Consider the following 24,860-nt stretch of genomic DNA (forward strand, 5'->3'; position numbering starts at 1 on the left):
GTGCTGGCTTTCTCCTGTTAGCCTCGAGTTTGGAAGAAAACAGGGAAGCAGTAAGGAGGAGCAGGAGAGGAAAAGGCTGATCCACAAACACAAGCGCGAGTTTAAAGGCGCCGTCCGGGAAATCCGCAAGGACAACCAGTTTCTGGCTCGGATGCAGCTCTCGGAGATCATGGAACGGTGAGGGAGCCTGCGGTGTGCCGAGGGGCGTGCCGCCCTGTGGCCCTGAGCCTGGCAGCTGGGCTGGGCCTGAGGGCTGGGGCCTGGCCGGGCAGGCTGGTTCCCCCTTTTCCTTCCTCTGTACTGGGCATGGGAGTCATAGGCCTCTTGGGACTCTGAATGCTGTTGAGTCAGATATGAAAAGGGGACAGTCGTCCTCCAAAACCTAATTTTTTTTAATTTTTTTTCTTCTATTTTTAGGGATGCGGAAAGAAAGAGAAAAGTGAAGCAGCTTTTTAACAGCCTGGCTACACAGGAAGGTGAATGGAAGGCTCTGAAGAGGAAAAAGTTTAAAAAATAAAATATGTTTTATAAATTAGGTAGGAGATGTGTATTGGAAGTAATGAAGGGCATTGTAATGTCAGTGTGACTTTTTTCCCTCTTTAGTTCCTGTTAAACATCTCTTGTGATGAAATGCTCTTTGGGACTTGGGAACAGTTCTCCACGAGCGCCATGGGCTCGTAAAGTAGAAATGACCCGGCCCACTGAGTTCCCACAGACCTCAGCTAGTCACAGGGTTTTGTGACGGGGGGGATTCTGGCCAGCATCATTTTTAGGGTATCAACCAAGGACAGTTGCCTTCGTGTATAGAATTCAGAGTATTACTTAACATATAAATTAAAGTGAGTTTGCAAACACTTTAGAAATCAGAGAACAAAATCACCCAGCATCTCAGCACCCTAACTGCCCAGATTGGCACTGGCCTAATTCAGTCTTCATCTGGTGCTTTGGAGTGCCAGGTAATGGCTCCCCTAAGTGCTGGGCTGCCTTGGAAGGGGACAAGGGGTTCTTTGGCTGCATCTGCACTGACCCAGGAATCTTAAGTTTTGAGTCAGAATAACTTGGAAGACATGAAGGTTATGGTTATGGTCGCAAGCTTGTAAGTTAAAGAGCTGACTTATCCTCTGCACGAATCAGGAGCTTAAGAATGAAAGACCTAGAGAGGTCCAAGATGGCGGAGTGTGTGAGCGCTGTGCCTGCTGCATCTCAGGATCACACCAAAATTACAAATAAATTATAGAACAGTTACCCTCTATCATCTAAACACTGGCTGAACAGAAACACTATAAGGGTGTAAAGAGGAGGTCACATCAAGACTGGAAAGGGGTGGAGACATGAAACGGGCTGACTCCAAACCCACAGATGGAGGCTGAACACCAGGAGGGACACCTCGGTGGCAGAGGTCCCCTCTGAGGAGGGAGGGTCTCCCCAGCCCGGCAGCCCTGTGTCAGGAAGAGCAGTTCCCACGGCAGTGAAAGTCAGTGCCAACTCTGCCCTTCCCAGGGGGTGGAAGGTGGCTGGGAACCCAGATGCCCTCTTGTAGAGCCAACACACGGACGTGCCTGCTCGTGGGCACTTACCTGTGGTGGAGTTGTGGCAGCTCTGGAGGCCCAAGGACGTGTGAGGAAGGACTGAGTTGTGTGGCTTCAGCATGGGAGCTGAACCACTGTTGTCCCTGTCTGGAGCCTGACACGTGTGTGGCTTTCAGGGGGGCACCATCTTTCCAGAGTAAAGTCCTCCCAAAAAGGGCCAAGTCTGGGTCCACATTGGTCTGCTGGAATCCAGGTGTGCACAATGCCATGGTGACACTCTGGGTCCCCGCCCTCTGCACAAATGCTCTATCGCCCTGAAAACGACTGCTGGGCTGCAGGCCCTGCCCCATGGGCTGAGGAAGCCTGTTTAAAGAGGTGGAGGGCCTGTGGCAGCCCAGGAAATGTTTGCCAGTGGGCAGTAACCTAACACTTGTGCCACAGCATAGATGGGCAGTGGCTGGCCATACTGTTCTCGGGGCGTTTTTGTGGGGTGGTCACGGGCCCAACACCAGTGCGGGGACAGAGACTGCACTGACTGCAGAAACAGCTGACCACACCCCTTAGCTCCCTGGAACCCCTCCCAACCCCCCTAGAGCTGCACTGCCAGGAGCACTCTGGGCACCTGGGCAGCTGGCCCCATCCCCATAAGTCGCGTCGGTCTTTCACAGCAGCAAACTATCTGCAGTAACCCAGGAAGATTTTGGTGATGGATAGTGACCCAAAAACTGCACCGCAGCCCCTTGGGGACGGTACTCAGGAATTTGCAAGCCTCAGGCAGTGGCTGGCTGCAGGGTTCTCAGGGCACTGGGCAAGGTGGTCACAGGCCAGGCACTGGAGTAAGAACTGAATTTGCATTAATGCTGTAAAAACCACGAGTCACGCCTTATGACTCCCTTGAACTCTAGTGCTGCATCACTAAGGGCACCCTCAACACCAGGTCAGCCAGCCCAGCACACACACCTAAGGAGCCTCTTTCAATGGCTGGGCCTTACAGGCAGCTGGCAGGTGCCAATAGGCCTAGGAGGCCCTGGGCCTTTTGCTAAGCTACCTTAGGCCCACTACTGGTGGCAGCCAGTCTCACTTCACAGCATGGCCACCCCCACATGCATCCAGGTCTGGGACAGGCATTAGCCAACCACATATAGCTTTGAGGCTCTTACCAAGTAGCCATGGTCCAGTAACAGGCAAGGCTGAAATTGGCCTAAACAGCCCCACCCAAGAGACACCAGAAAAAAACACATCCAGAGGCCAGCTTCAGACCACCCCCAGAAAACTACCTGGTTACCCCACAAGCGGCACACGCAAAGGGGGGTCACAACAGGCACAAGAGCCCGCAAGGGCAAAGTGTCCTCTGAGCGGTCAGATTCCACACAGCAGCTGTGGGTGTAGCCAATCCTCATAGTCAGCTTGGGAGTCAATCCCACCCGCTGATGCACCAAAAGCAATCAAGGCTCAACAATAATACAACAGGAGAACACACACAACACACTCCTGGAACACACACACACAAGAGATTAGGGAGACCGTGCAATTGGACTACACAGGACACATACTATTGGGTTGTCGGAAAAATCATGATGTATTTTTTCTATGTTTTTTGTTGCAAAAATGCATCATGACTTTTCCGACAACCCAATATATAAGGCCACCCAGCAAAGACTGAGAGACATAGGAGGTATACCTAATACATAGGAGCAAACACAGAATGGCAGCCAGAATGAGACAACAAAGAAACACGCCCCAAATAAAAGAACAGGAGAAACCTCCAGAAATGGATCTAAATGAAATGGAGGCAACCAACCTACCATAGACAGAGTTTAAAACACTAATTATAAGAATGCTTAAGGAACTTTGTGAGAATTTCAACAAAGAGATAGCAAGCATAAAGGACAGAAATCATAAAGTACCAGTAAGAAATAAGAAAAACAATAACTGAAATGAATAATACACTAGAAGGAATCAACAGCAGATTAGATGAAGCAGAGGACTGAATCAGAGATTTAGAAGGCAAGATAACAGAATACACCCAATCAGAATGAAAAAAGAATAAGAAACAATGAAGATAGTTTAAGGGATCTGTGGGATAACATCAAGTGCAACAATATTCAATCAAAGGAGTACCAGAAGGAGAAGAGAAGGAGCAAGGGATTGAGAACCTATTTGAAGATATAATGACCGAAAACTTCCCTAACCTGGTAAAGGAAATAGACATACAAGCCCAAGAAGCACAGAGTCCCAAGCAAGATAAACCCAAACAGGCCCACACCAAGACACATCATAGTTAAAATGGCAAAGGTTAAAGACAAAGAGAGAATCCTAAAAGCAGCAAGAGAAAGACAACTAGTTACAAGGGAGCTCTCATAAGACAATTAGCTGATTTCTCAACAGAAATTTTGCAGGTCAGAAGGGAGTGGCAGGAAATATTCAAATATGAAAACAAGGGCCTATAACCAAGACTACTCTACTCAGCAAGGCTAACATTTAAAATTGAAAGAGAGGGCTGGCTGAATGGCTCAGTTGGTTAAGAGCTCGCTCAACAGTGTGAGCTCTGAGCAACAGCAGTTCGATGCCCAGCCCGAGCTGAGCTGCCGCTGCGCTGCCAACAGGTGGCAGGATGGCTCAGCTAAAATAAATAAATAAATAAAATAAAATAAAATTGAAAGAGAGATAAAGAGTTTCCCAGATAAGAAAAAGCTAAAGGAATTCAAGAAATGTAAAAGTACTTCTTCAAACAGAAGAAAGAAGAAAACAAACTAACAAAGATGAAAAATATAAAAATAGCAATAACTGGGCCGGCCGAGTGGCTCAGTTGGTTAAGAGCTCGCTCAAGACTTTGAGCTCTGAGCAACAGCGGTTCGATTCCCGGCCCGAGCTGAGCAGCTGCTGAGCTGCCAACCGGTAGCAGGATGGCTCAGCTTAAAACAAACAAACAAAAATAGCAATAACTACAGACCTATCAATAATCACTTTAAATGTAAATGAATTAAAAGACATAGGGAAGAAAACAAGACCCATGCATATGCTGTATACAAGAGACCCACCTCAGATCAAAAGACACATAAAGACTGTAAGTAAAAGGATGGAAAAGATATTTAATGGAAATGGAAACAAGAAAAAAGCTGGAGGAGCAATACTTATATTGGGCAAAATAGACTTTAAAACAAAGACTATAATAAAAGACAAAGGACATTACACAATAATAAAGGGATCAATCCAACAAGAGGACATAACCCTAGTAAACATCTATGCATCTAACATAGGAGCTCCTAAATATATAAAACAGATATTGACAGACAGACATAAAGTCAGTGATGAACAGTAGCACTATTGTAGTAGGGGACTTCAACACCCTGTTGTCACCAATGGACAGATCCTCCAGACAGAAAATCAATATGGAAACAGAGGCCTTAAATGACACTTTAGACCAGCTGGATTTAATTGATACTTTTAGAGCATTTCACCCCAAAGCAACAGAATATACATTCTTCTCAAGTGCACATGGAAAATTTTCCAAGAGAGACCACATGTTAAGCCACAAAACAAGTGTCAATAAATTTAAGAAGAGTGAAGCTAGAAATCAATTACAAGAAGAAATCCAGAGAGCACACAAACACATGGAGGCTGAATGACATGCTAAATAGCGAGTGGGTCAAAACTGAGATCAGGGAAGAAATCAAAAGATACCTTGAGACAAACAAAAATGAAAACACAATGGCCCCAAATCTATGGGATGCAATGAAAGCAGTCCTAAGAGAGAAATTCATAGCAATGCAGGCCTACCTCAACAAACATGAAAAATCTCAAATCAACAGTCTATCTTTACACCTAAAGGAACTGGAAAAGGAACAGCAAAATAAACTCAAAGTGGGTACAAAAAAGGAAATAATAAAGACCAGAGTGGAAATAAATGAACTAGAGACAAAAAAAAAAAAAGTACAAAAGATCAATGAAACCAACAGCTGGTTTTTTGACAAGATAAACAAAATCGACAAACCTTCAACCAGACACATCAAGAAAAAAAGAGAGAGGCCGGCTGAGTGTCTTGTTGGTTAAGAGCTGGCTTGGGAGCACAAGCTCTGAGTAAAAGGGCTGCTGGTTCGGATCCCACGCAGGTCAATGACACTGCGCCCTCTACAGCTAAGATGGTGAACAACAGCTCGACCTGGAGCTGGGCTGCCCTGAGTCACCGGCGATGGCGTATGCTGCAGTTGGGCTGCAATGGGCTGCTGTAAGCTACCATGAGTGGCCAGCAGTCAGTGTGAGCAGCCGTGAGTGGCCGTCCAATGGCCAGTGACCGATCAGCCTCACCCAGGAAGAGCCCAATGATCACAATACCAACATGGGCCAGTGCAGCGATGTCCTCCACAACTAGACTGAAGAACAAAAGGACAGCAACTTGTCTGTTCCCCTTCCTCAATTCCCCAATGCTGTTCGCTCCCCCAATAAAATCATTAAAACAAAAAGAAAAAAAGAGAGAGGACCTAAATAAATTAAAATAGAAATGAAAGAGAAGTGACAACCGATACCACAGAAATAAATTTTAAAAATTAAGAAAATACTATGAGCAACTAGACACCAACAAATTAGACAACGTGGAAAAATGGATAAATTCCTAGAAGCATAGACTCTTCCAAGGCTGAATCAAGGAGAAACAGAAAATTCGAACAGACTGATTACTACCAATGAAATTAAATCAGTAATCAACAAGCTCCCAAAACACAGAAGTCCTGGACCATATGGCTTCACAGATGAATTTTACCAAACATTCAAAAAAGAATTAACACCTATTTTCCTCACACTATTCCAAAAAATCCAGGAAGAGGGAAAGCTCCCAAGCTCATTTTATGAGGCCACCATTACCCTGATCCCCAAACCAGACAGACATTACAAAAAAAGAAAACTATAGGGTGATATCCCTAATGAATAGATTCAAAAATCCTCAACAAAATATTAGCAAACCGAATTCAGCAATACATTAAAAAGATCATATACCACAATCAAGTGGGATTCATTCCTGGTATGAAAAGTTGGTTCAATATCCGTAAATCAATTAACGTGATACACTACATAAACAGAATGAAAAATAAAAATCCTATGGTCATATCAATAGATGCAGAAAAAGCATTTGACAAAATCCAGCATCCATTTATGATAAAAAAACACAAAAAACTCTCAGCAAAGTGGGAATAAAGGAAACATATCTCAACATAATAAAGACTATATATATATATATTAAACCCACAGCTAACATACTCAATGGGGAAAAGCTAAAAGCATTCCCCTTAAAATCACGGACAATACAAGGATGCCCACTTTCACCATTTTTATTCAGCACAGTAGTGGAAGTTCTACCTACAGAAATCAGAAAAGAAAAATAAAAGGCATCCAAATTGGAAAGGAGGTAAATTGTCATTTTTGCAGATGACGTGATACTATATATAGAGAAACCCAAAGATTCCACCAAAAAACTATTAGAACTGATAAATGAATTTAGTAAAATAGCCAGATACAAAATTAATATTCAGAAATCAGTCACATTTTTATACACCAATAATGAACTATCAGAAAGAGAAATTAAGAAAACAACTCCATGGGCTGGCCATGTGACGCAATGGTTAAGAACTGACTTGGGACGCCAGAGGGCCCCGGTTCGGATCCCACATATGAAGGCCAGTGACACTGCCCTCCACAGCTAAGATGCTGAACAACAGCTCAACCTGGAGCTGGGCTGCTGTGGGTCGCCGGCGACGGCGTAGGCTGCAGCCCCTGTGGCAGTGGGTGGCCATGGGCTACTGTGTGTAGCCAGCAGCCAGCGTGAGCGGCCAGCAGCCGCAGTGAGCGGCCCTCCAGAAGCCGGCGACTGATGTGCCTCGCCCGGGAAGAGCGCAGTTATGGCGCCAACTTGGGCCAGTGGGGCGATGTCCTCCACAACTAGACTGAAGAACAAAACAACAGCAACTTGTCTGTCCCCCTTCCCCCAATTCCCCAATAAAAAATCTTAAAAAAAAAAAAAAGGAAAAAAACTCCATTTACAATTGCATCAAAAACTAAAATAGGGCTGGCTGAGTGGCGCGTTGGTTAAGAGCTGGCTTGGGACGCCAGAGGGCCCCAGTTCAGATCCCACATATGCATATGAGGGCCAGTGACACTGCCCTCTACAGCTAAGATGCTGAACAACAGCTCATCCTGGAGCTGGGCTGCCGTGAGTCGCCGGCAACGGTGTAGGCTGCAGCCCCTGCTGCAGTGGGTTGCCATGGGCTACTGTGTGTAGCCAGCAGCCAGCGTGAGCGGCCAGCAGCCGCAGTGAGCAGCCGTCCAGAAGCCGGTGACTGATCTGCCTTACCTGGGAAGAGCGCAATGATGGTGCCAACTTGGGCCAGTGAAGCAACATCATCCACAACTAAATTGAAGAACAAAAATGACAGCAACTTGTCTGTTCCCCTTCCCCCAATTCCCCAGCACTGTTCCCATACCCCAATTCCCCAATTAAAAAAAAAATCTTTAAAAAAAATAAATAAATAAAATAAAATACTAAGGAATAAATTTAACCAAGGAAGTAAAAGACCTCTACTCAGAAAATTGTAAGACATTGAAGAGAGACGTTAAGGGAGATCCAAATACATGGAAACATACCATGCTCACAGATAAGAAGAATTAATATAGTTAAAATGTCCATACTACCCAAAGCAATATATAAATTCAACACAATTCTTATCAAAATACCAAGGGCATTTTTCATGGACCTAGAAAAAATAATCCTGAAATTCATATGGAACCATAAAAGATCCCGAATAGCCTGTGAGATAAAAACAAAGAGAGAGGCATCACGCTACCTGATATCAAATTATACTACAAAGCTATAGTAATCTAAACAGCATGGTATTGGCATAAAAATAGACACACAGATCAATGGAACAGAATAGAGAGCCCAGAAATAAATCCATCCCTACATGGTCATTTAATCTATGACAAAGGAAGCAAGAATTTACATTGGGTTAAAGACAGTCTATTTAATAAATGGTGCTGGGAAAATTGGACAGATATATACAAAAAAATGAAACTGGACCACCTTCTTACACCATATACAAGAATAAACTCAAAATGGATTAAAGACTTAAATGTAAGCCCTGAAACCATAAAACTCCTAGAAGAAAATATAGGATGTAAACTCTCAGACATTATCCTTAGTAATATTTTTACTGATGCATCCCCTCAGGCAAGGGAAACAAAGAAAAAACAAAAAACTGGGACTATGTCAAACTAAAAAGTTTTTTTCACAGCCAAGGAAACCATCAACAAAACAAAAAGACATCCTACTGAATGGGAGAATATATTTGCCAATAATACCTCTGATATCCAAAATTTATTTTAAAAAACAACTCATACAACTCAACAACTACAAAAAACAAACAATCCAATTTAAAAATGGGCAGAGGGAAAAAAAAAATGGGCAAAGGACATGAAGAGACATTTCTCCAAAGAGGACATATAGATGGCCAATAGACATGAAAAAATGCTCAACATCACTAATGATTAGAGAAATGTAAATAAAAACCACAATGAGATACCACCTCACTCCTGTCTAATGGCATCCTCAACAAATCAACAAGTGTTGGCAAGGATGTGGAGAAAAGGGAACCCTCGTGCACTGTTGGTGGGATTGCAAATTGGTATGGAGGTTTCTCAAAAAATTAAAAATAGAACCTACCTTATGATCCAGCAATTCCATTCCTGGGTATTTATCCAAAGAAATCCAAAACACTAATTTGAAAAAATATATGCACCTCTATGTTTTCTGTAGCACTATTCACAATAGTCAACATATGGAAACTACCGAAATGCCCATCAATAGATGACTGGATAAAAAAAATTGTGGTACATTTGAACAATGGAGTATTACTCTGCCATAAAAAAGAATGAAATCTTATCTTTTGCAGCAACATGGATAAACAACCTAGAGGATATTATGCTAAGTGAAATAAGTCAGACTGAGACAGACAAATACCATATGATCTCACTTATATGTAGAATCTAAAGAACAGAAATGATGAGCAAACAAAACAGAAATTGACTGAGATATAGAGAAAAAAACTGATGGTTGTCTGATGGGAGGGGAGTAGAGGGGTGGAGAAGGTGAAGGGATTAGAAAGTATAAATTGGTAGTCCCCAAATAGTCATGGGGATGTGAAATACAGTATGGGGAATATATTCAATAATGTTGTACAGATTATGTAGGGTGCCAGATGGGTACTGGACTTACCTGAGGGATCATTTTGTAGACTGTGTAGAGGCCTGACCACTGCACTCTACACCCAAAGCTGAAGTAGAATAATATTGAACCTCAACTCCAATAGACTTGTGTATGTGTGTGTGTGTGTGTCTATGTATACACACACACACACACACACAGGTATATATATATATATATACACCTGTGTATATTCACAGGACATAAAGTGCAGTATAGGGCATACAGCTAATGGTATTGTAACACCTATATATTGTGTTGTCGGGAAACTCATGACTCATTTTTGCATTGAAAAACAGAAAAATACGTCATGACTTTCCCGCCGACCCAATATATCAGAGGGGTAGTAGACTTGGGGGTTTTATCGCTTTGTGAGGAGTGTAAATGTCTAATCATTATGTTGTTTTGTACACCTGAAACTAATAAAATAAAATAAAATGAAGGACCATCCGCATGTGGTTTGCCAGGCCCCAAAGTCTGGTGTGGGCTGCCGTTAGTTAAAGACCATAGGTGCCTAGGCCACAGTATCGCAGTATGAATAAATTTGCATATGTATTATCCAACCCTTTTCCTTCCCTTTTGCCACTGGCCTCCCATCTAAGGTAAGAAGTGTTAATGAAGTAAATCTATCTCAAGTTACAGGCTGCTGAAAGTGGGGAGCATGGGAGAAGAGGAACATGACCCAAGCGTGGAAAAGGGACATGGGGTCTTCCTTGGGGAAAGGGCTAGTGGGTTTTCCTTTTGGTTATAGTATAGAGGGTTGTGTGGGTGCCAAGCTGACAAGGGTGGACTGGTGCTTAGTCACATGTCAACTTGGAAGGTGAACTTCGTTTCCTAGAATTGCCTTCCCCATTTGTCTCAGGTTAGGGTTGGCCAGACGGGCATGAATTTTAGAAGACGGAAGGGAGGTGGAGGTGGTGCTGGCCAGGTGCTGACGTCCAGAGCTTCTTCCGCTGCTCTGGGGTCTCTTCCTCTGGCCCTGGGCCAGGGGTGAGTGTGCCCCAATGAGGGCAACAGCTTCTCCCACGACCCTGTGGGGAGCGGCTAACAGGGCAGCTCCAGCCTGTGGCTTTCGGCGGTCCCTGTTTCTGACCTCAGGTCCCTCTTTCCACCAGCCTGTGCTGGGACTTCCGGCTCAGCCCTACAAGCAGAAGGCACCGTCCACCCCAGATGTTCGTGTGTGGAGAAACCACGCGCGGCCAGCCCCAGGCTGGAGCTGCTGTGTTGGTGGGTGACGACAGCCTGTGCACCCAAGCTGGCAGAGTGGCGGGTGCAGGCAGGACCCCAGGGATGGACCCCACCTTACAGCCCTGCAGGGTAGAGGGCCCACAGCCTGGAGGTCCTTGGAGAGAGAGGGTCAGTCCCGTCGGGCAGACGTGGGGGGGCGGGAATGCGGTCCGTCAACACATTCTGTTGTGAACCCGCCCCTCCAGCGCTGGATTTCAGCAACCACCGGATGGATGGCAGGAGACCACCGCCCCGTCCCCAGCGACCGCGCACCGGCCCTCCGGGAAATAGGTCCGTGACCCGCCGGACGCGACGGCCAGACCCCGTGCTGGGCGGAGCCTGGAGCCTCGCGGTCCCGGAGTCGGCGGGGGCGCCGCCCCGCCCGCAGGAGAGCGTCCCCCGACCCCCGGAGGCCTGGCGCCCGGGAGGCGTGGCGGAGCCGGGGACTCGAGGCCTGCGGGCCGCGCCCGACTGCCGGCTCCGGGGCCGCTCCGGCGGAAGGGCGCGCGCGGCGGGCAGCCACTTCCGGGGGCGGGGCGGGGGCGGGGCGAGATATTAGCTCCCGCCCGGCCCCAGGCTGCGTGCCAGGCGCTCCCTTCCGCGTCGCTCTGTCCATCCATCCATCCATCCATCCGGCAGTCCGTCTTGAGCGCGCGGCCGCAGCAGGTTCGGGGCAGAGCTGGGCGCGCGGTTCCGGGCATGGGACTCCAGCGTCCAGAGCGCGTCCCGCGGCCCCGCCCAGGAGGCGAGCCCGGGCTCGGGGCCGGCTGGGGTCGTGTTCTCTGGGGCGCAGGGATGCCCTCCGCGTCCGCAGAGATCCCGCCCTCTGCTGGGCCTGTTTCCCTGCCAGCTCCGCAGGACGGCGTGGAGTGGCTGCGTGGGGTGGGGTGCTGCCTGGGGCCACGATACCCTCACCCCGGCCCCTTGGGACGGTTGGCCTCGGTGACTGTGGTTTCCTTGCGCAATCCCCGCAGCCCGCTTCCTGCTGGGAGTCAGGGGGATGGGTGCACAGAGGGACCCTCTTGTTGGGTGACGGGTGCTCGCTTAGCTGGATGGGGTATGATGGTAGCTGGGAACTGTTTTCCCCGTGGTAGGGGAGGCATCTGGGGCTGAGGTACCCAGAGGTGCCCTCGTGCAGACCTACCACACCCCCAGCAGGCCGGAACCGAGCGCCCCCGTCATGGGCTGGGGAGCCGGTGGGAGCTGCACCCCGCGCCCACCCATCCGCCAGCAGCCGGCGTCCGAGGCGCGCGTGATCACTGTGGTCTTCCTCGGCCTCCTGCTGGACCTGCTGGCCTTTACGTTGCTGCTTCCCCTGCTGCCTGGCCTGCTGGAGAGCCATGGCCGAGCCCACGTGAGCCCGATCCCACGTCCCGATGCCCCTGCCCCCACCGGGGCTGCCCACTGCTCTCGGCCCGTCAGGGACTTCCCCAGCCCTTGTCATGTTACCTTGTCCCCCAGGACCCACTCTACGGCTCGTGGCAGCGAGGGGTGGACTGGTTTGCTGCAGCCATCGGGATGCCAGTGGAGAAGAGGTACAACAGTGTCCTGTTTGGAGGTATGGCCCTGAGCCCCACGCTGGGGGCCCCTAGGGTCCTAGCTTCCTCGACCCTTCCTTCCTTCCCTGGGCTCCTTGTCAATGCCAGGTCTTTGTCCACGCCTTCTCGCTCCCTCTGCTTCCTGAGTGTCCATCCACGGTGTCAGGGCCGCCTCCACTTGAGGTCCATGGCCTGGGAGAGCAGGGCCAGTGTGATCAGACCCTTGGGGACTGAGTGAGGTACGGTGACCATGACCTCTGTCTTTCAGGTCTGATTGGCTCGGTGTTCTCAGTCCTACAGTTTCTCACAGCACCGCTCACAGGAGCCATCTCTGACTGCCTGGGAAGGCGCCCGGTGATGCTGCTGTCCCTGGTATGGGTGCCAACAGGCAGGGGTGGGGGTGGGGGGTGGGGAGCATGCAGCTTTCTCCCGCTTCAGCAGCTCTCTGGGGAGCTAGAGGTCAGCTGCGGGCCCCTCATTGGCCCTCACCACTCCCTGGGGGTGGTGCTTGATGGAGCTGTAGCTCTTGTGTCTAAGCCAAGCTGTCCTAGAGCTGCTCCTACCACCCACGGGGCAATGGGAACACAAGTGGCCCTTGGATGTCCCAGAATAGGGCAGGTTCCCAGGAGTGTTCCTGGGTCTGCTGGCCCAGCCTCTGGGCCACTCCTGGCTTCAAGTGACCGTGCCTGCCCTTGGCCCCTGCCCTGAGGCAGGCAGGTCTGGCCGCGTCGTACGCAGTGTGGGCTGCCTCGGAGAGCTTTGCGGCCTTCCTGGCCTCCAGGGTGATTGGCGGCATCAGCAAGGGGAATGTCAGCCTCTCCACAGCCATTGTCGCCGACCTGGGCTCTCCTCCTGCCCGCAGCCGTGGCATGGTGAGTGCACATGCTGGGGGATGAGAGACGGGGGACTCCAGGGCCAAGGTCTCCCTCTTGGCTCAGGCGGCCTTCTCCTCAGGCAGTCATCGGGGTGGCCTTCTCGCTGGGCTTCACACTGGGTCCCATGCTGGGTGCCTCCCTGCCCGTGGAAACGGCGCCCTGGCTGGCCCTGCTCTTCGCAGTCTCTGACCTGCTGTTCCTCTTCTGTTTCCTGCCGGAGACGCTGCCCCCGGAGAAGCGGGTACGGTTGGTCGCACAAACGACTGACAGGTCCCTGGGCTGGGGGCTCGGTTCCACGGGTCTGTCGGGATGCCCATCCTGTGTGCCACTCCCAGGTGCCGGGGAGGCTGGGCTGTGCTCTCCTGTTGTCCTCTAGGCCTGGCAGGTGGACTGGAAGCCAGGCTGGCTGGGGCCTTGAAGGGTGCAGGTGCCGAGCAGGTTTGGGTCACACTGTCCACAGGCTGCCAGGGGAGCCTCCAGCCCCCCCCGGCAGGCATCTCGAGTTCTGCCCCCTCTAGGCGCCCTCCGTGACCCTGGGGTTCCGAGCTGCTGCCGACCTACTCAGCCCCCTGGCCCTGCTCCGTTTCTCAGCTGTGGCCCAGGGCCAGGACCCACTCTCTGGAGAAAGTAAGGCGTGGCCCCTCCCAAGGGTGGGCCCTGCTGCCATGCAGCTGTGGACTTGCACAGCTCACAGACTTTCCTGCTACTCCAGGGCTCGGCCACCTACGCCGCCTCGGCCTGGTCTACTTCCTCTACCTCTTCCTGTTCTCGGGCCTGGAGTACACGCTGAGCTTCCTTGCGCACCAGCGCTTCCAGTTCAGCAGGTGGGAGGGTGGGCTCCTCGAAGGACCCTGCCTGGGGCCCCCTACTTCAGGGCTGGATCCCACCCTGGCTTATCCCCTGGGGCCCAGCCCAGGAACCTGGGTCGTGCGGGGGCTGTCACCCGGGCTCCCTGGCTTGGCGCGTTGGAGCAGGGCTGGGCAGCTGGCCAGCAGGGCTGGGCACTAAGGGCCACCCCCCAACCCTCCCTTCCCCGCCCCCCTCCCCAGCCTGCAGCAGGGAAAGATGTTTTTCTTCATCGGCCTTACCATGGCCACCATCCAGGGCGCCTACGCCCGGCGGATCAGCCCTGGCAGGGAAATTGCAGCTGTAAAGCGGGTATGGAGGCTACTCCGGAAGTGGAGGGCAGGCGGTATGCTGGGTTCTGCTGGCAGCAGCAGGGGTGGGTCCTGAGGCCTGCTGTGCCTGCCCACAGGCCATCCTGTTGCTGGTCCCCGCCTTCCTCCTCATCGGCTGGGGGCACACGCTGCCTGTGCTGGGCCTGGGGCTGCTGCTGTACTCCTTCGGTGAGTAAGCCCTCCAGGGCAAGGGGTGCGGTAGGGGGCTGGCGACTGGGAATCCCTCCAGGTCACAAGCCCACCTGCTCTCCTCTGGGCTGACGGGTGCCTCACTCATGTCCCCTGCCAGCTGCTGCTGTCGTGGTGCCCTGCCTGTCTTCCGTGGTCGCCGGCTATGGTGAGAGGCCCTTCTCTTGACTGAGGCCACCCAGGTGGGAGGCTGGCTGGCACCTGATGGCCTGTCCCCTCTCCCCCACAGGCTCACCTGGGCAGAAGGGCACCGTGATGGGCACGCTTCGGAGCCTGGGCGCCCTGGCCAGGGCGGTGGGGCCCATGGTGGCCGCCTCAGGTGAGGGCCGTGGGATAGCACTTGGGGCACGCTGTGCACGCTTGGTGGCCAGGCCCCAGGGGGCTGCTGCCTCCGGGGGCAGGCCTGCCTCAGCTGCCTGCGTCTGCTCCTGCCTCTTCCATTCCAGGCACTTAACCCAACAGCTCAGTCCTGCCATCCTGGGGCTTCTGGGTAGCGAGTTGGGGGCCCAGGTCACTGCTCAGGCTGTCTCTCCACAGTGTACTGGCTGGCGGGGGCCCCAGCCTGCTTCACCGTGTGCTCGGGGCTCTTTCTGCTCCCCTTCGTCCTCCTGCGGAACCTGAGACCTACAGCACAGACACTCAAGGCCGAGTAGCTGAGCCAGTCCTGCCTCAGGCCGGGGGAGCTGAGGCAGAAAAGTGGAAGGCTCAGGCCAGGACCACTCCCCACTGCTGGCCTGACTCCGCCCTTGGCCCTGGAGCCTAGCCCAGGGAGGCCCAGAGGGCCCGAGACACTCCTCTCCCTCCTCGCTGGTGGGAGGGACCTGGGCAGCCCTGCCTGCTGCACACAGAGCAGAGCGGCACGAGTGACTCCAAACCTTCCGAGTGACTCCAAACCTTGCGGGCTTTTGATTTGCTGGTGTTTTACTCAGCAACTCAGGGTGTCAGTCTGGCATCTAAATGACAAAATAAAGCAGCTATTTTATACCAAGTGCTCTTTTCCAGTACACAGCTTCCCTCAACACACACCACACCTGGGGAGACCCCCAGGCAGCAGTGGCATCAGCCAGCGTGGGACGGCTCTCGGGCCTGCAGACCAGATAAGACACAGGACCCAGCCGTGTCTTCTGCACATGGCGAGGGGAAGGCGTCAGACGCAGGGCCCTGCAAGACGGTTTGGCACCAGCCAGGTGACACCTGGATTGTGCCTTACAGACTGGGGCTGGGGCCCCTCTGCTGGGCCGTCCCTGTCACAGATTGTAGCCGGGCCGACTGCAGGGTCTGCTCAGATGGTAGGGGACATGGGGCTATCAGGACGGCCTTGCCCAGCAGCCCCCAGCCACCACTGTCAGTCCCCAGGGAGGAGCAAGCTGGCACCAGGGCAGTGGGTTTTGGGTTAGAAGGTCCTCCCCAGTCCTAAGCGACAAATGGTGTTTCATCAAGAAAAAAACGCTTTGGGGTCTTTTTTGGAACATGAGACAAACTTATGGAAGCCCTATTTTAAAGGGACAAAGAAAAGGAATTAAAATGTAACACTGCTTCCCAGGTTTAGACAAGGAAACTGCTGAAAGAACTTTATTTGTGAGTAAAACGTGTTACAATGAAGAAAGGATGCAGGGCTGCCTTGTAAGCCTGTGTCCCTATATGCGACTATACTTCATGTTGTAATACAAAGGGTTAAAATAAACTACAAAAGGGAAATTAAAGTCATTGCATATGTGGGAGAAAGGAGGGGCAAAGGAAGAGTCCATGGTTAACTCAAGGACAGGGTGATGGTGGGAACTTGAACATACCTTGGTGACAAAATGATACACAAGAGAAGCAGCTTGCTTGTCAGTAAGCTCGAAGCAGTGTTCGGGGCCATGCAGCCAGCCTCAGGTCCCGCTTGGGTGTCCAGTCTGTGGGTCCACCAAGGGCCCCTCCCCACTCCCCAGGGGGCCGGTCTAAAGGACAGGCAGGCTTGCCCGCACTGGGCTGGCACCAGGCAGCTCTAGAATAGAACGGGTCACTTTGAGGAGTCCATGGGGCCACCAGCTAGTTCCCACTAAGCAGCTTTACGCTATTTTCCAGGGATCTGAGTTACGGGAAAATTCACACCGGTGAGGAAAGGAGAGCAAGTGAGGGCTCCACGAGTGACGGGGCACGATGTCACGTGGGGACCACCAGGGCCGGCTTCTGCCTTGAGCTACCCTTTACCAAAACCAGGGTGTCTCAGGCTGAGTTAAGGGAGAGTAGATCCTTCTCAGTAGTGAAATCTCCCCTCAAACAGGAACACTGTTCTACAGCAGTCTGCAGCAGGCCCTTGAGCGAACTAAAGCAAAAAGTGGCCCTTCACGTTCACAGTCAGAAATGTAGGGTGAACTGCAAATCTGCTGGAAGAAAATGCTAGAAAGGACTCTTCCCCTCCTGATGCACCTTCCCCATGACAGGACTCTAGAGCCGGCAGAGAAGCGGAGCCCTGACTGGGTTGGCTGTGGGGGAATCGGTTAGACCGTGCACAGGCTGCAGTGGGTGCACACAGGCCTGTCTGCTGCAGGCTTTCCAGCTCCGCTCAAACCTGCCTCTTGAAGGCCGTCCTGGTGCCGTGGGCCCTTGGCAGGCACATGGGTGTTTTCACAGGACCGAGGCTCTGTACACAAAGTGAGATCACTGAGCAGATGGTGCCAGCAGGAAACACCCGACTCAGTCACCTGAGACCTTGGGGTAAAGGGGAGCCTAGCAGAGACAGCATGGGTTACTTCACTGCAGGAGAGCAAGAGAGGTCAAGGCCAGACCCGCAGGGCCTCTGACCATCCAGCCAGAACCATGACTTAATGCCCCAGGGAGAGTGCGTCACTGAGGAGCAGACTGAGAGGGCGCGGAGGTGGACGTGACCAGGCCTCCCCTGGGACCTGAGGCTGAGGGCCCAGGAGGGGCGTCCGTGCGCACGTTAGCGCCGTCTACATGGGGCTGGTCATGGCGGGGCGGGAGCTCTAGCTACACGAGGGGAGGGCTGTTTGCATTCCATCACACAAGAAGACAACACAGGACACAATCGGGGACAGTCTGGTGGCATCGGTCTGTGCGAGACGGGCCTTCAGCAGTCGCCTTTCTTCTTGCTCTTCTTCAGGAAGGAGGGGGTACGGAATTTCTTCTTCTTCTTGGACGGGGATTTGCCTGGAGACTCATCGCTGCCGGGGTCATCGGCAGCTGGGGAGGCGGCCTCTTCAACCACTTGGGCTGGGGCTGGCTCGGGGCTGGCCACCGTGGAGGACCTGGTGGGGTTTAGAGGGCCACGGGCTTCACAAAGGCCCTCTTCCTCCTTCTCCGATGTCGGGAAGCCAAGCGCTTCTGAAGGCTCATCAGGGGACAGGTCAGGGAGAGTCGGCTTAAAGGTGGCGGCATCACTGTCGTCTCCGGAAGTGGGCTCCTGTGGCAGGTCTGGTGGGCAGGGTAGGAGAGACAGGGTTAAAGGGCACCTGCCCGGACGGGCCTCCAGGGAGGCTGTGCCCTGCACAGAAACTGCCACTGCACTGACTGCAGGGTTTTACCAAAACGGGAATAAGAAACTGTCAGTCAGCTCCACTCTAACGGAAGGCTGCATGTGGCCCACTATACACAACACAGACCCCACTGGGGAGGTTTGTAGCTCCTCCTCCTGGAAGCATGCTGACAAAAGCAGGCTCAGGCTCAAGGCCTCAGCCCCCAGTTAGGGTGGTCAAGGCAAGCTGCGGACATTCTCAGGGTACAATGGTCTGCATTAAACTCTCGAAATGAGGTTTGCTCTAGAACCCTAAAGGGCATGTATTAGAAGTCTTGAAATTAAATCTAAATTGGGGTCCACAACACCTGGTCTCTCCCAGAGACAATCATGGAAAACAACGGCAGCCTGTGGAAAACCATGAGGTAACTCCCAGACCCATGTGCAACATCAACAGCAAACAAAACAAAGCCACTTTCATGGAAGAATTAATGAAAGGCAAAGAAATACAATGTAAAGTAAAGGATAGGGGCAAAAATCAAGCCATGTAACAATCTGAATATGGAAACAAAAAGAACACAATGTAATGCCTTAAAGAAACAGCCTGAGGGCTGGTCTGCAGTGAAGGTTCCCATCACCAGTCACACTGACCAGGGGAAATCCATTTTGCAGATTTTAAAAAATAGCCTACAAAGTTACAAGCTACTGGCAGGTTAGGGTTTAGTACTTAACATGAGGCAGACATCAGGAGGTAACGGCACTGAGCTGTGTGTGGGTGACAAGCGAGTGGCCGCAGGAGGCGGGCCCCCAACACGGACTTAGCGCTTGACTCTGGGAGGTCAGCTCGCCCACTCCACAGGAGGAAGTTAGGGGACACCTTCGAAACATGCAGAGGCTGCCTGTGGGCGCTCAGGGGAACGTTTTATCATCGGACCAAATGTCACATTAAAAAATGGTGCCAATGTCACTCTTCTGCCCCAACTCAAATTAAGCTTAAGCACTGAGCTTAAGTAAAGGTCCAAACACATTCAACCCCCAAGCAGCGGATGGCAAAGTCCCACCAGGCCTGAACTGAGTCTGGACCTGGGCCTCCCCACTCAGCCATCACGAGGCTCGAGAAGGCTGGGCAGGATGACATGCCCTCTGGAACCTCCAGGACTCACAGGGCTATGAGAACCATCCCCACAGTCCGTGGGAGCCAGGGGGCCAGGCTGCCCAACACACAGCCCTCAGGTGACCGCGCCCCTCCCAGGAAGGCCACTGCCCAGAATGGAGGGACTGGGTACAAAGGTGGGGGGTGGGCAGACCTCTGTTTTTACTCTGAATAAACAGAAAACAAAACTTGACAAGCAACAGAGAGGCAGGAGAATGAGGCAAAGCGCGGGGAGCCAGGCGCGGTACTTACTAGGGTAACAGGACGGCGTGGTACTTACTATGGTAACAGGTACTCTTTAGCACATCCACCTCCCGCTGGCAACGCAGCCACAAGAAGAGAAAAGCACAAGTACAGTCACAGCCACTGGGTCACAGAAGGAGAATGGCTGGGCCATTCTTGTGGACACAGAGTGGGGTGGAAGGTGAGCCACAGGCCCCCAACAGACACGGGAAGCGCGACGTACAAGATCCAGAGACAGACACGCAAGCCACACGCCACAGACACGCACTGCATGGTCTGACGGGCCAGCGGAGGCCACGCTCTGCATGGACTGGTTAACCTGGCAAGTAGCCCAGACGCACGGAACACGTTTCCAGAGGCGTATTCCGAGTGAGGTTTAGGAAATGTGCAAGCAGTGGGCGAAATCGACATAAGCGAAGGTGGGTTCCAAGCCCCGGGCTACATCCTCCCCACCGTGTTGTGACATCTCACTAACCAATCTGTGTTGCCTCACGTTACGCAGGACAGAGCCCACACAGGAGCCGAGGGGCCAGGGAAACTCGGAACCATGTGCTGTCCGGGTTTCCATGCAAATGCACACACGTCTATGTTAGTGCCCTTCAACTACTGCCACACACAGTCGCTCTGCTTCCACAAACACATGACGCTTGCCCCCACCCCCGTGGATGCCAGTCCACACAGGACCATGCACCCGCCCCCATCCCCGCGCTCACCTTCCTCCAGCTTGACGGGGGTGCTGGGAGGAGTGTGGGGGGCAGCAGGGTGCTCCGGGAGACTGCTCTCTTTCTGCTCTCCGGTGCCATCCAGACTCTCTGTAGGTGAACACAGGTGAGAAGGGCTCGGTGAGGAGAGCTGCCATGTGCCTTCATCCTCAAGGGCAGGCAGGCCCCGCCCTGCCCATCAGCTGCCTCAGGGAGAACGGGGCTTCCGAAGGTGCACCCAAAGGACCAGAAAGGGCTCACAGTCATGGCTGGCTCTTTCCTTTCCTGCATTCCTCCCCAAAAGAGGAGGTGGGGATCTGAGTCTCAGAAAGATTTAACCAACTCTGGATATAAAATTAATTTCTATTCTTATTCCCAAGAGAATCTGGCGGAGCTGCCTCTGCAACACACTGACTGGTGACCCCTGGCCTGGAGCCCTGGCCGCGTCCTCACTGTGCAGCCTCTCGTGCTGCTCAGCAGGCAGCCCTGGGGCCCCAGCACCCTCACCACCTCGGAGCCTCCCAGGACGTTCCGTAAGCACTACTTAGGTTTTAGTTTTTTATGCAGAGTGTTTTCTACCAGTAATTTAAACTTGGCAACTGTGTGTTTTCCTTTTCTAAAGTACAATATGCTGATAAGGGCCAGGGGAAAAACTGCAGAAACTAAAACCCAGGATCTAGAATGTTCCAAGTCTACCTCTCATTAGGGAAAAATACCCCAGTGTTATCCTGACTCTTTAACTCTCCTTCTGTCATTGAAACCTTGTATATTACTAGCTTAGGATCACTAAGTCCCGTACTGTCAGCAGGGCCTCGGATCTGACTGAGATGCAGACCTGCCTCCCGAAGCCCCCGGGGCCTGCAGCTACCCCCGGAAGCCAGGTGTCTATCAACAAGGGTCCTCCCGAGCCCGAGGCTTGCTCCCCCCTCCCTGAGGTGCTGACTTGACAGATAGCTTGTTTTACCTGTGGCACATGGCCACCCCCTTGCCCATGCCAAGGGCCAGTTCCAGGAAGGGGTCTCTGGCAGTGCCCTGGCCAGCACTCCCACTCAGAGAATGGTCACAGCTGTCCCATCCACTCACTTGCCCTCCTGATGGGAGCTTCGCATGAAGAGAAACTTGTGTCTTGTGGTTGGAGTCAAAAAAGAAAAAAGAAATCCAGGTCTCGCAGACACTGGGAGGGCCTGAGGGGCACATGCACACTCACGCGTGCACAGGACTTGGGATCAGGCCACAGGACCCACGGCTCAGGCGCACCACCTCCTCTGGCTCTTACTCTCAGGCAGGCAGTGGCCACCTCGGCTCACGGAGCTCTCTCTGGGGCCGGGCGCCACTGAGGGGGTGGTCAGAATCGAAGATCCCTGTGCTGGCTGGGAGAGTGGCCTCACTCTGAGCTGATGTGTGTGAGTCTTAATTTCAATGCACAGCTGACAAAGTGACAGGCGGTGACAGTATAACACATATTGAAAAATAAATCAGCAATAGTTTTTCACACAACTTAAATTTCAATAGAAGCTACATAATGCATTTAGTTGGTCTAAAACAAGACTGAAAAAAGTTAACCTGGGACAAATAGGAGATTGTCTGAGAGCAATACACAGTTCCCAGGGCAATCCCTATGGGCCCAGGACGGTCATCGCCAGCCCCACACACTGTGGGTCGCCCATTTCAGGAAGGCTGATTCCCAGGGGTCAAATGAGGAAGAAGTATGGTCCCCGCTAAAAACGTGAGGCTTCGCGGCTGCCCTGAAGACGGCAGCATGAGACTCCTGGAGGGAGGACGTCTTTGCCCAGGGTCTTCCTGGGATGCACAACCTTGTGCTTGGGGACCCACTCTAACTGTTGGGAACAGGACCGTCTCTCAGGGTTACTGTGAGGACAGGATGAATACACGCATGCGCTATGTTCACCATGGCGTGTGGCAGTGTAACTGCTCACAAACGGTTAGTATTAATGAGGCCATACGAATCAAAGGAGGCCTCTTCTTCCTGCAACTTTCAGAGAAAAGCACTGCATGTCTCAAAGTGCTAAGTGACTTAAGAATGACACTGAGACTGGCTTTCCCACTAACTGTTCTGGATCAATGTCCCGATCACTCAGTGTGGACAGCAATCCAGCTGGAAGGAGGAGGACCACCCATCACACCCCAGAGCTCTGGATGGCAGTGTGCCTGTGGATGCTGCTGAGGCCACAGAGGCCTGGTGTCCCCGATGCCTTCTCCCCTCTTTCACCCCGTCTTCATGACCAGCCTCGTTTGGGTGGAGGCACTCAGGACAGAGGGGTGCCACCCCTCGTGCCTTGAGACAGCACACAGGACGTCTGGCAGTGGTCCCGTGGAGCTCTCAGATGTCTCGAACGCATGTACTGGTGGGTCCCCCCTAACCAGAGCACTCACAAGCGGGCTGAACCATCTACTTCCTTTGGCACTCACCTGAATGACTAGGCAGGAAATGTGTACTAAGTGACATTCTGGCCTTAACCGAACACTGGGTTTGTCTTTCATGTGGGGAACTGCTCTCATCAGCAGCGGCAGTCACCCCCTGGAGTGCAGCGGTGCTGGCTACTGGACCCAGCCAGGCTGAGCCTGCCCCCAGGGCCCGGGCCCCGCAAGCACTCACCTCCGGGGCCCTTCTGCTTCCGCTCTACCTCCCGGCGATACTCCTCCAGCTCTCGGTCGGTGAGTGTGTTGAAGGGATTGGGGCCCGTGGTGCTGACGATGACGTGGGGCTGGTACTCCTTCTCAATGATGGCCTTGGAGGCCGTCACCAGCTCCCCCTGCAGACAAAAAGGGCTGCCCAGTCTGCCGGGGCCCTGCCCCAGAAGGATTCTCCCTCCTCCCAGGCCAGGCTGCAGGCAAGGTGGGGTGGGAAGGTTTCCAGGACACACAGACACCCGACACACGGCCCGGCATCACCTCAGGCCCTGAGACTGAGCTACAGCCTTCAGTAGGGGGGAGAGAGAAACACGATCTTGATGCTACAAAATAAATGTCAGAGGACAAAAGAACCCTAGGAAAACCCGCAGGTTTCAGAAGCACCTCAAGGAGAATCCCGTGTTCTCACTGACATGGACGTAAGAGGAGACTTTTTAAGTCAAGTACCCTCCTTACGACATCAGACAATGTCACAGATTACAACACTCCCGGAAGGTACGCTTGGAGCTCTGCTTCTGTTCTAAGAGCACAGATAAGTTCTGTCCTTCTGACTATGCACTGCATTTATAGTTACATCCCAAGACGCTGAGATAACAGAACCTCCCCAAACCCCAGTACTTGTCTGAGGAATTCAGTAAACAGAGAGCTTGCAGAAAGGCAGAGCAAAGCACTGCACAGCACAAGGGCGGCTCCCAGACCATGCTCAGTCTTCAGGAGGTGGCAGCTCCGGCTGGCCCGGAGGGAGGGGGCCAGGCGGGCAGCCCACGGGGGTGCAGACACCCCACACTCACCTGCCCCAGCACATCTCTGTGCCCCACGGCTCGGCCTGGTTGGGCTCTGGGGTTCATTTTTGAGAAAATTAAGCAGAACTCACACACGTTCCCGTTACTTAACGAGAGCTTCCAAAAACCACTGAAAACAGGAGAATCCAAAATCATTCTGATGCCAGGCCTGGCCCATCAGCGCTCCCCTCAGTGAGGGTCCCTGTCCTGCAAGCTGGATACAGAGTGTCTGGAGTACTCACCCCATGACTGACCAGTGCCAGTGACGCAGACCCCGCGGGAGAGAAGGAAAGGGCCAGCTGGGATTGGCAACCTTGTTCAGAGCCTCGAGAGCTGAGATGACCCTCTTTTGACCACGCCTGACCCAAGGTCGACTGGTTTGTCATTCAGCAGCAGCCCTGCCTCCCAAGACAGGGAATCGGATCCCCACCTGCCACTCGGCAGCTCTGGGCCCGAGGTAAGCCCCTCCTGTCCCCAGGCCTCTGTTTCACCATCCCGAGAGGGGCCCGTTGGGCTGAGAGCAGCTCAGGTGCCGTGGTTGCTGTCATTCTGTAGGTCTATAGCAACGTGGCAAGTTGTGTCTGTATCCTCATCTCACTGCCAGGAACACAGGGAGGTGATATGAGGTTTGGGAAAAGTGCTTAAATTCACTTAAGTCTAATGTTAAACTTTAAAGGAATAAAATATCAAGAACTAACTGCTACAGAGATGCCCCATGGACAGGTAAGGGTGTTCCTGTGCCAGAACACCTGGCCCTCCAGGTGCCACACAGCTGTTTCCCCCCCAATGGCAGGGGCTCGCTCCCTACTCAGCAAGGGCCAAGCTGCCATCAAGACCAGCTCTGAACAGATCTGGGGACAGAGGGACCCTGTTACTCTGGAGGTTAGGAAGAAGAGCAATGCTTGAGGTGCAGAGAAAAACAGGCCCTGTCTGGTGCAACCCAGGCTGAGAAGTCAGGATGTGCAATGGCTGCCCTCCAGCGGGCATGCGGAGGAGCCCACTGCTTCTGTCGCTTGCAGTCACCAACCCGGCTCTAAGCAAAACAGAAGCCTAATCACTACTTCTGCACTGGACTGAGGCAGCTGGTG

The 24,860-nt window shown here is 52.5% G+C and overlaps 3 protein-coding genes and 1 long non-coding RNA gene across 20 annotated transcripts in view; 2 read left to right on the top strand and 2 right to left on the bottom strand.

The window, feature by feature from the left end:
* The window catches only part of NOP14 (NOP14 nucleolar protein), a 21,565-nt gene extending 21,001 nt beyond the window's left edge, over nt 1-564 (top strand). For both annotated transcript variants that reach the window (XM_019657958.1, XM_019657959.1), the window contains 2 exons: nt 22-177; nt 418-564. In XM_019657958.1, coding sequence (XP_019513503.1) covers nt 22-177; nt 418-517 — 256 coding nt within the window. In that variant the 3' untranslated portion in view covers nt 518-564. The remainder of the gene's footprint in view (nt 1-21; nt 178-417) is intronic.
* Nucleotides 1-11,217, bottom strand: part of LOC109390915 (uncharacterized) — a 17,072-nt gene extending 5,855 nt beyond the window's left edge. The window contains exon 1 of the long non-coding RNA XR_002125671.1: nt 11,079-11,217. This is a non-coding gene — a long non-coding RNA (uncharacterized LOC109390915). The remainder of the gene's footprint in view (nt 1-11,078) is intronic.
* A 341-nt stretch (nt 11,218-11,558) lies between these two features.
* Nucleotides 11,559-15,773, top strand: SLC75A1 (solute carrier family 75 member 1). Of its 5 annotated transcripts, none has more exons than XM_019657988.1 (13): nt 11,559-11,670; nt 12,163-12,358; nt 12,466-12,562; nt 12,811-12,914; nt 13,324-13,414; nt 13,501-13,658; nt 13,936-14,044; nt 14,130-14,241; nt 14,467-14,575; nt 14,673-14,763; nt 14,885-14,932; nt 15,014-15,103; nt 15,322-15,773. In XM_019657988.1, exons 2-13 carry the CDS (start codon nt 12,185-12,187, stop codon nt 15,435-15,437), a joined length of 1,299 nt encoding a protein of 432 aa, XP_019513533.1. In that variant the 5' UTR covers nt 11,559-11,670; nt 12,163-12,184; the 3' UTR covers nt 15,438-15,773. The 5 variants fall into 5 exon arrangements, with proteins under 5 accessions (XP_019513533.1, XP_019513531.1, XP_019513530.1 ...); XM_019657986.1 differs by having other exon boundaries at nt 11,561-11,670; nt 12,160-12,358; nt 13,256-13,414; nt 13,497-13,658; XM_019657985.1 differs by having other exon boundaries at nt 11,561-11,670; nt 13,256-13,414; nt 13,497-13,658.
* Nucleotides 15,774-16,340: 567 nt separating this feature from the next.
* The window catches only part of ADD1 (adducin 1), an 82,912-nt gene continuing 74,392 nt past the window's right edge, over nt 16,341-24,860 (bottom strand). For 9 of the 12 annotated variants that reach the window (XM_019657960.1, XM_019657966.1, XM_019657967.1 and 6 more), the window contains 3 exons: nt 22,956-23,112; nt 20,351-20,449; nt 16,341-18,201 (listed from right to left, as the gene is read on the bottom strand). In XM_019657960.1, coding sequence (XP_019513505.1) covers nt 17,858-18,201; nt 20,351-20,449; nt 22,956-23,112 — 600 coding nt within the window. In that variant the 3' untranslated portion in view covers nt 16,341-17,857. Of the gene's footprint in view, nt 18,202-19,673; nt 19,712-20,350; nt 20,450-22,955; nt 23,113-24,860 lie in introns of those variants that run through there. The other 3 variants (XM_019657969.1, XM_019657970.1, XM_019657971.1) reach the window with 3 other exon arrangements.

The sequence above is a fragment of the Hipposideros armiger genome, unplaced genomic scaffold (genome assembly GCF_001890085.2).
Source record: "Hipposideros armiger isolate ML-2016 unplaced genomic scaffold, ASM189008v1 scaffold_282, whole genome shotgun sequence".
Taxonomy (NCBI): domain Eukaryota; kingdom Metazoa; phylum Chordata; class Mammalia; order Chiroptera; family Hipposideridae; genus Hipposideros; species Hipposideros armiger.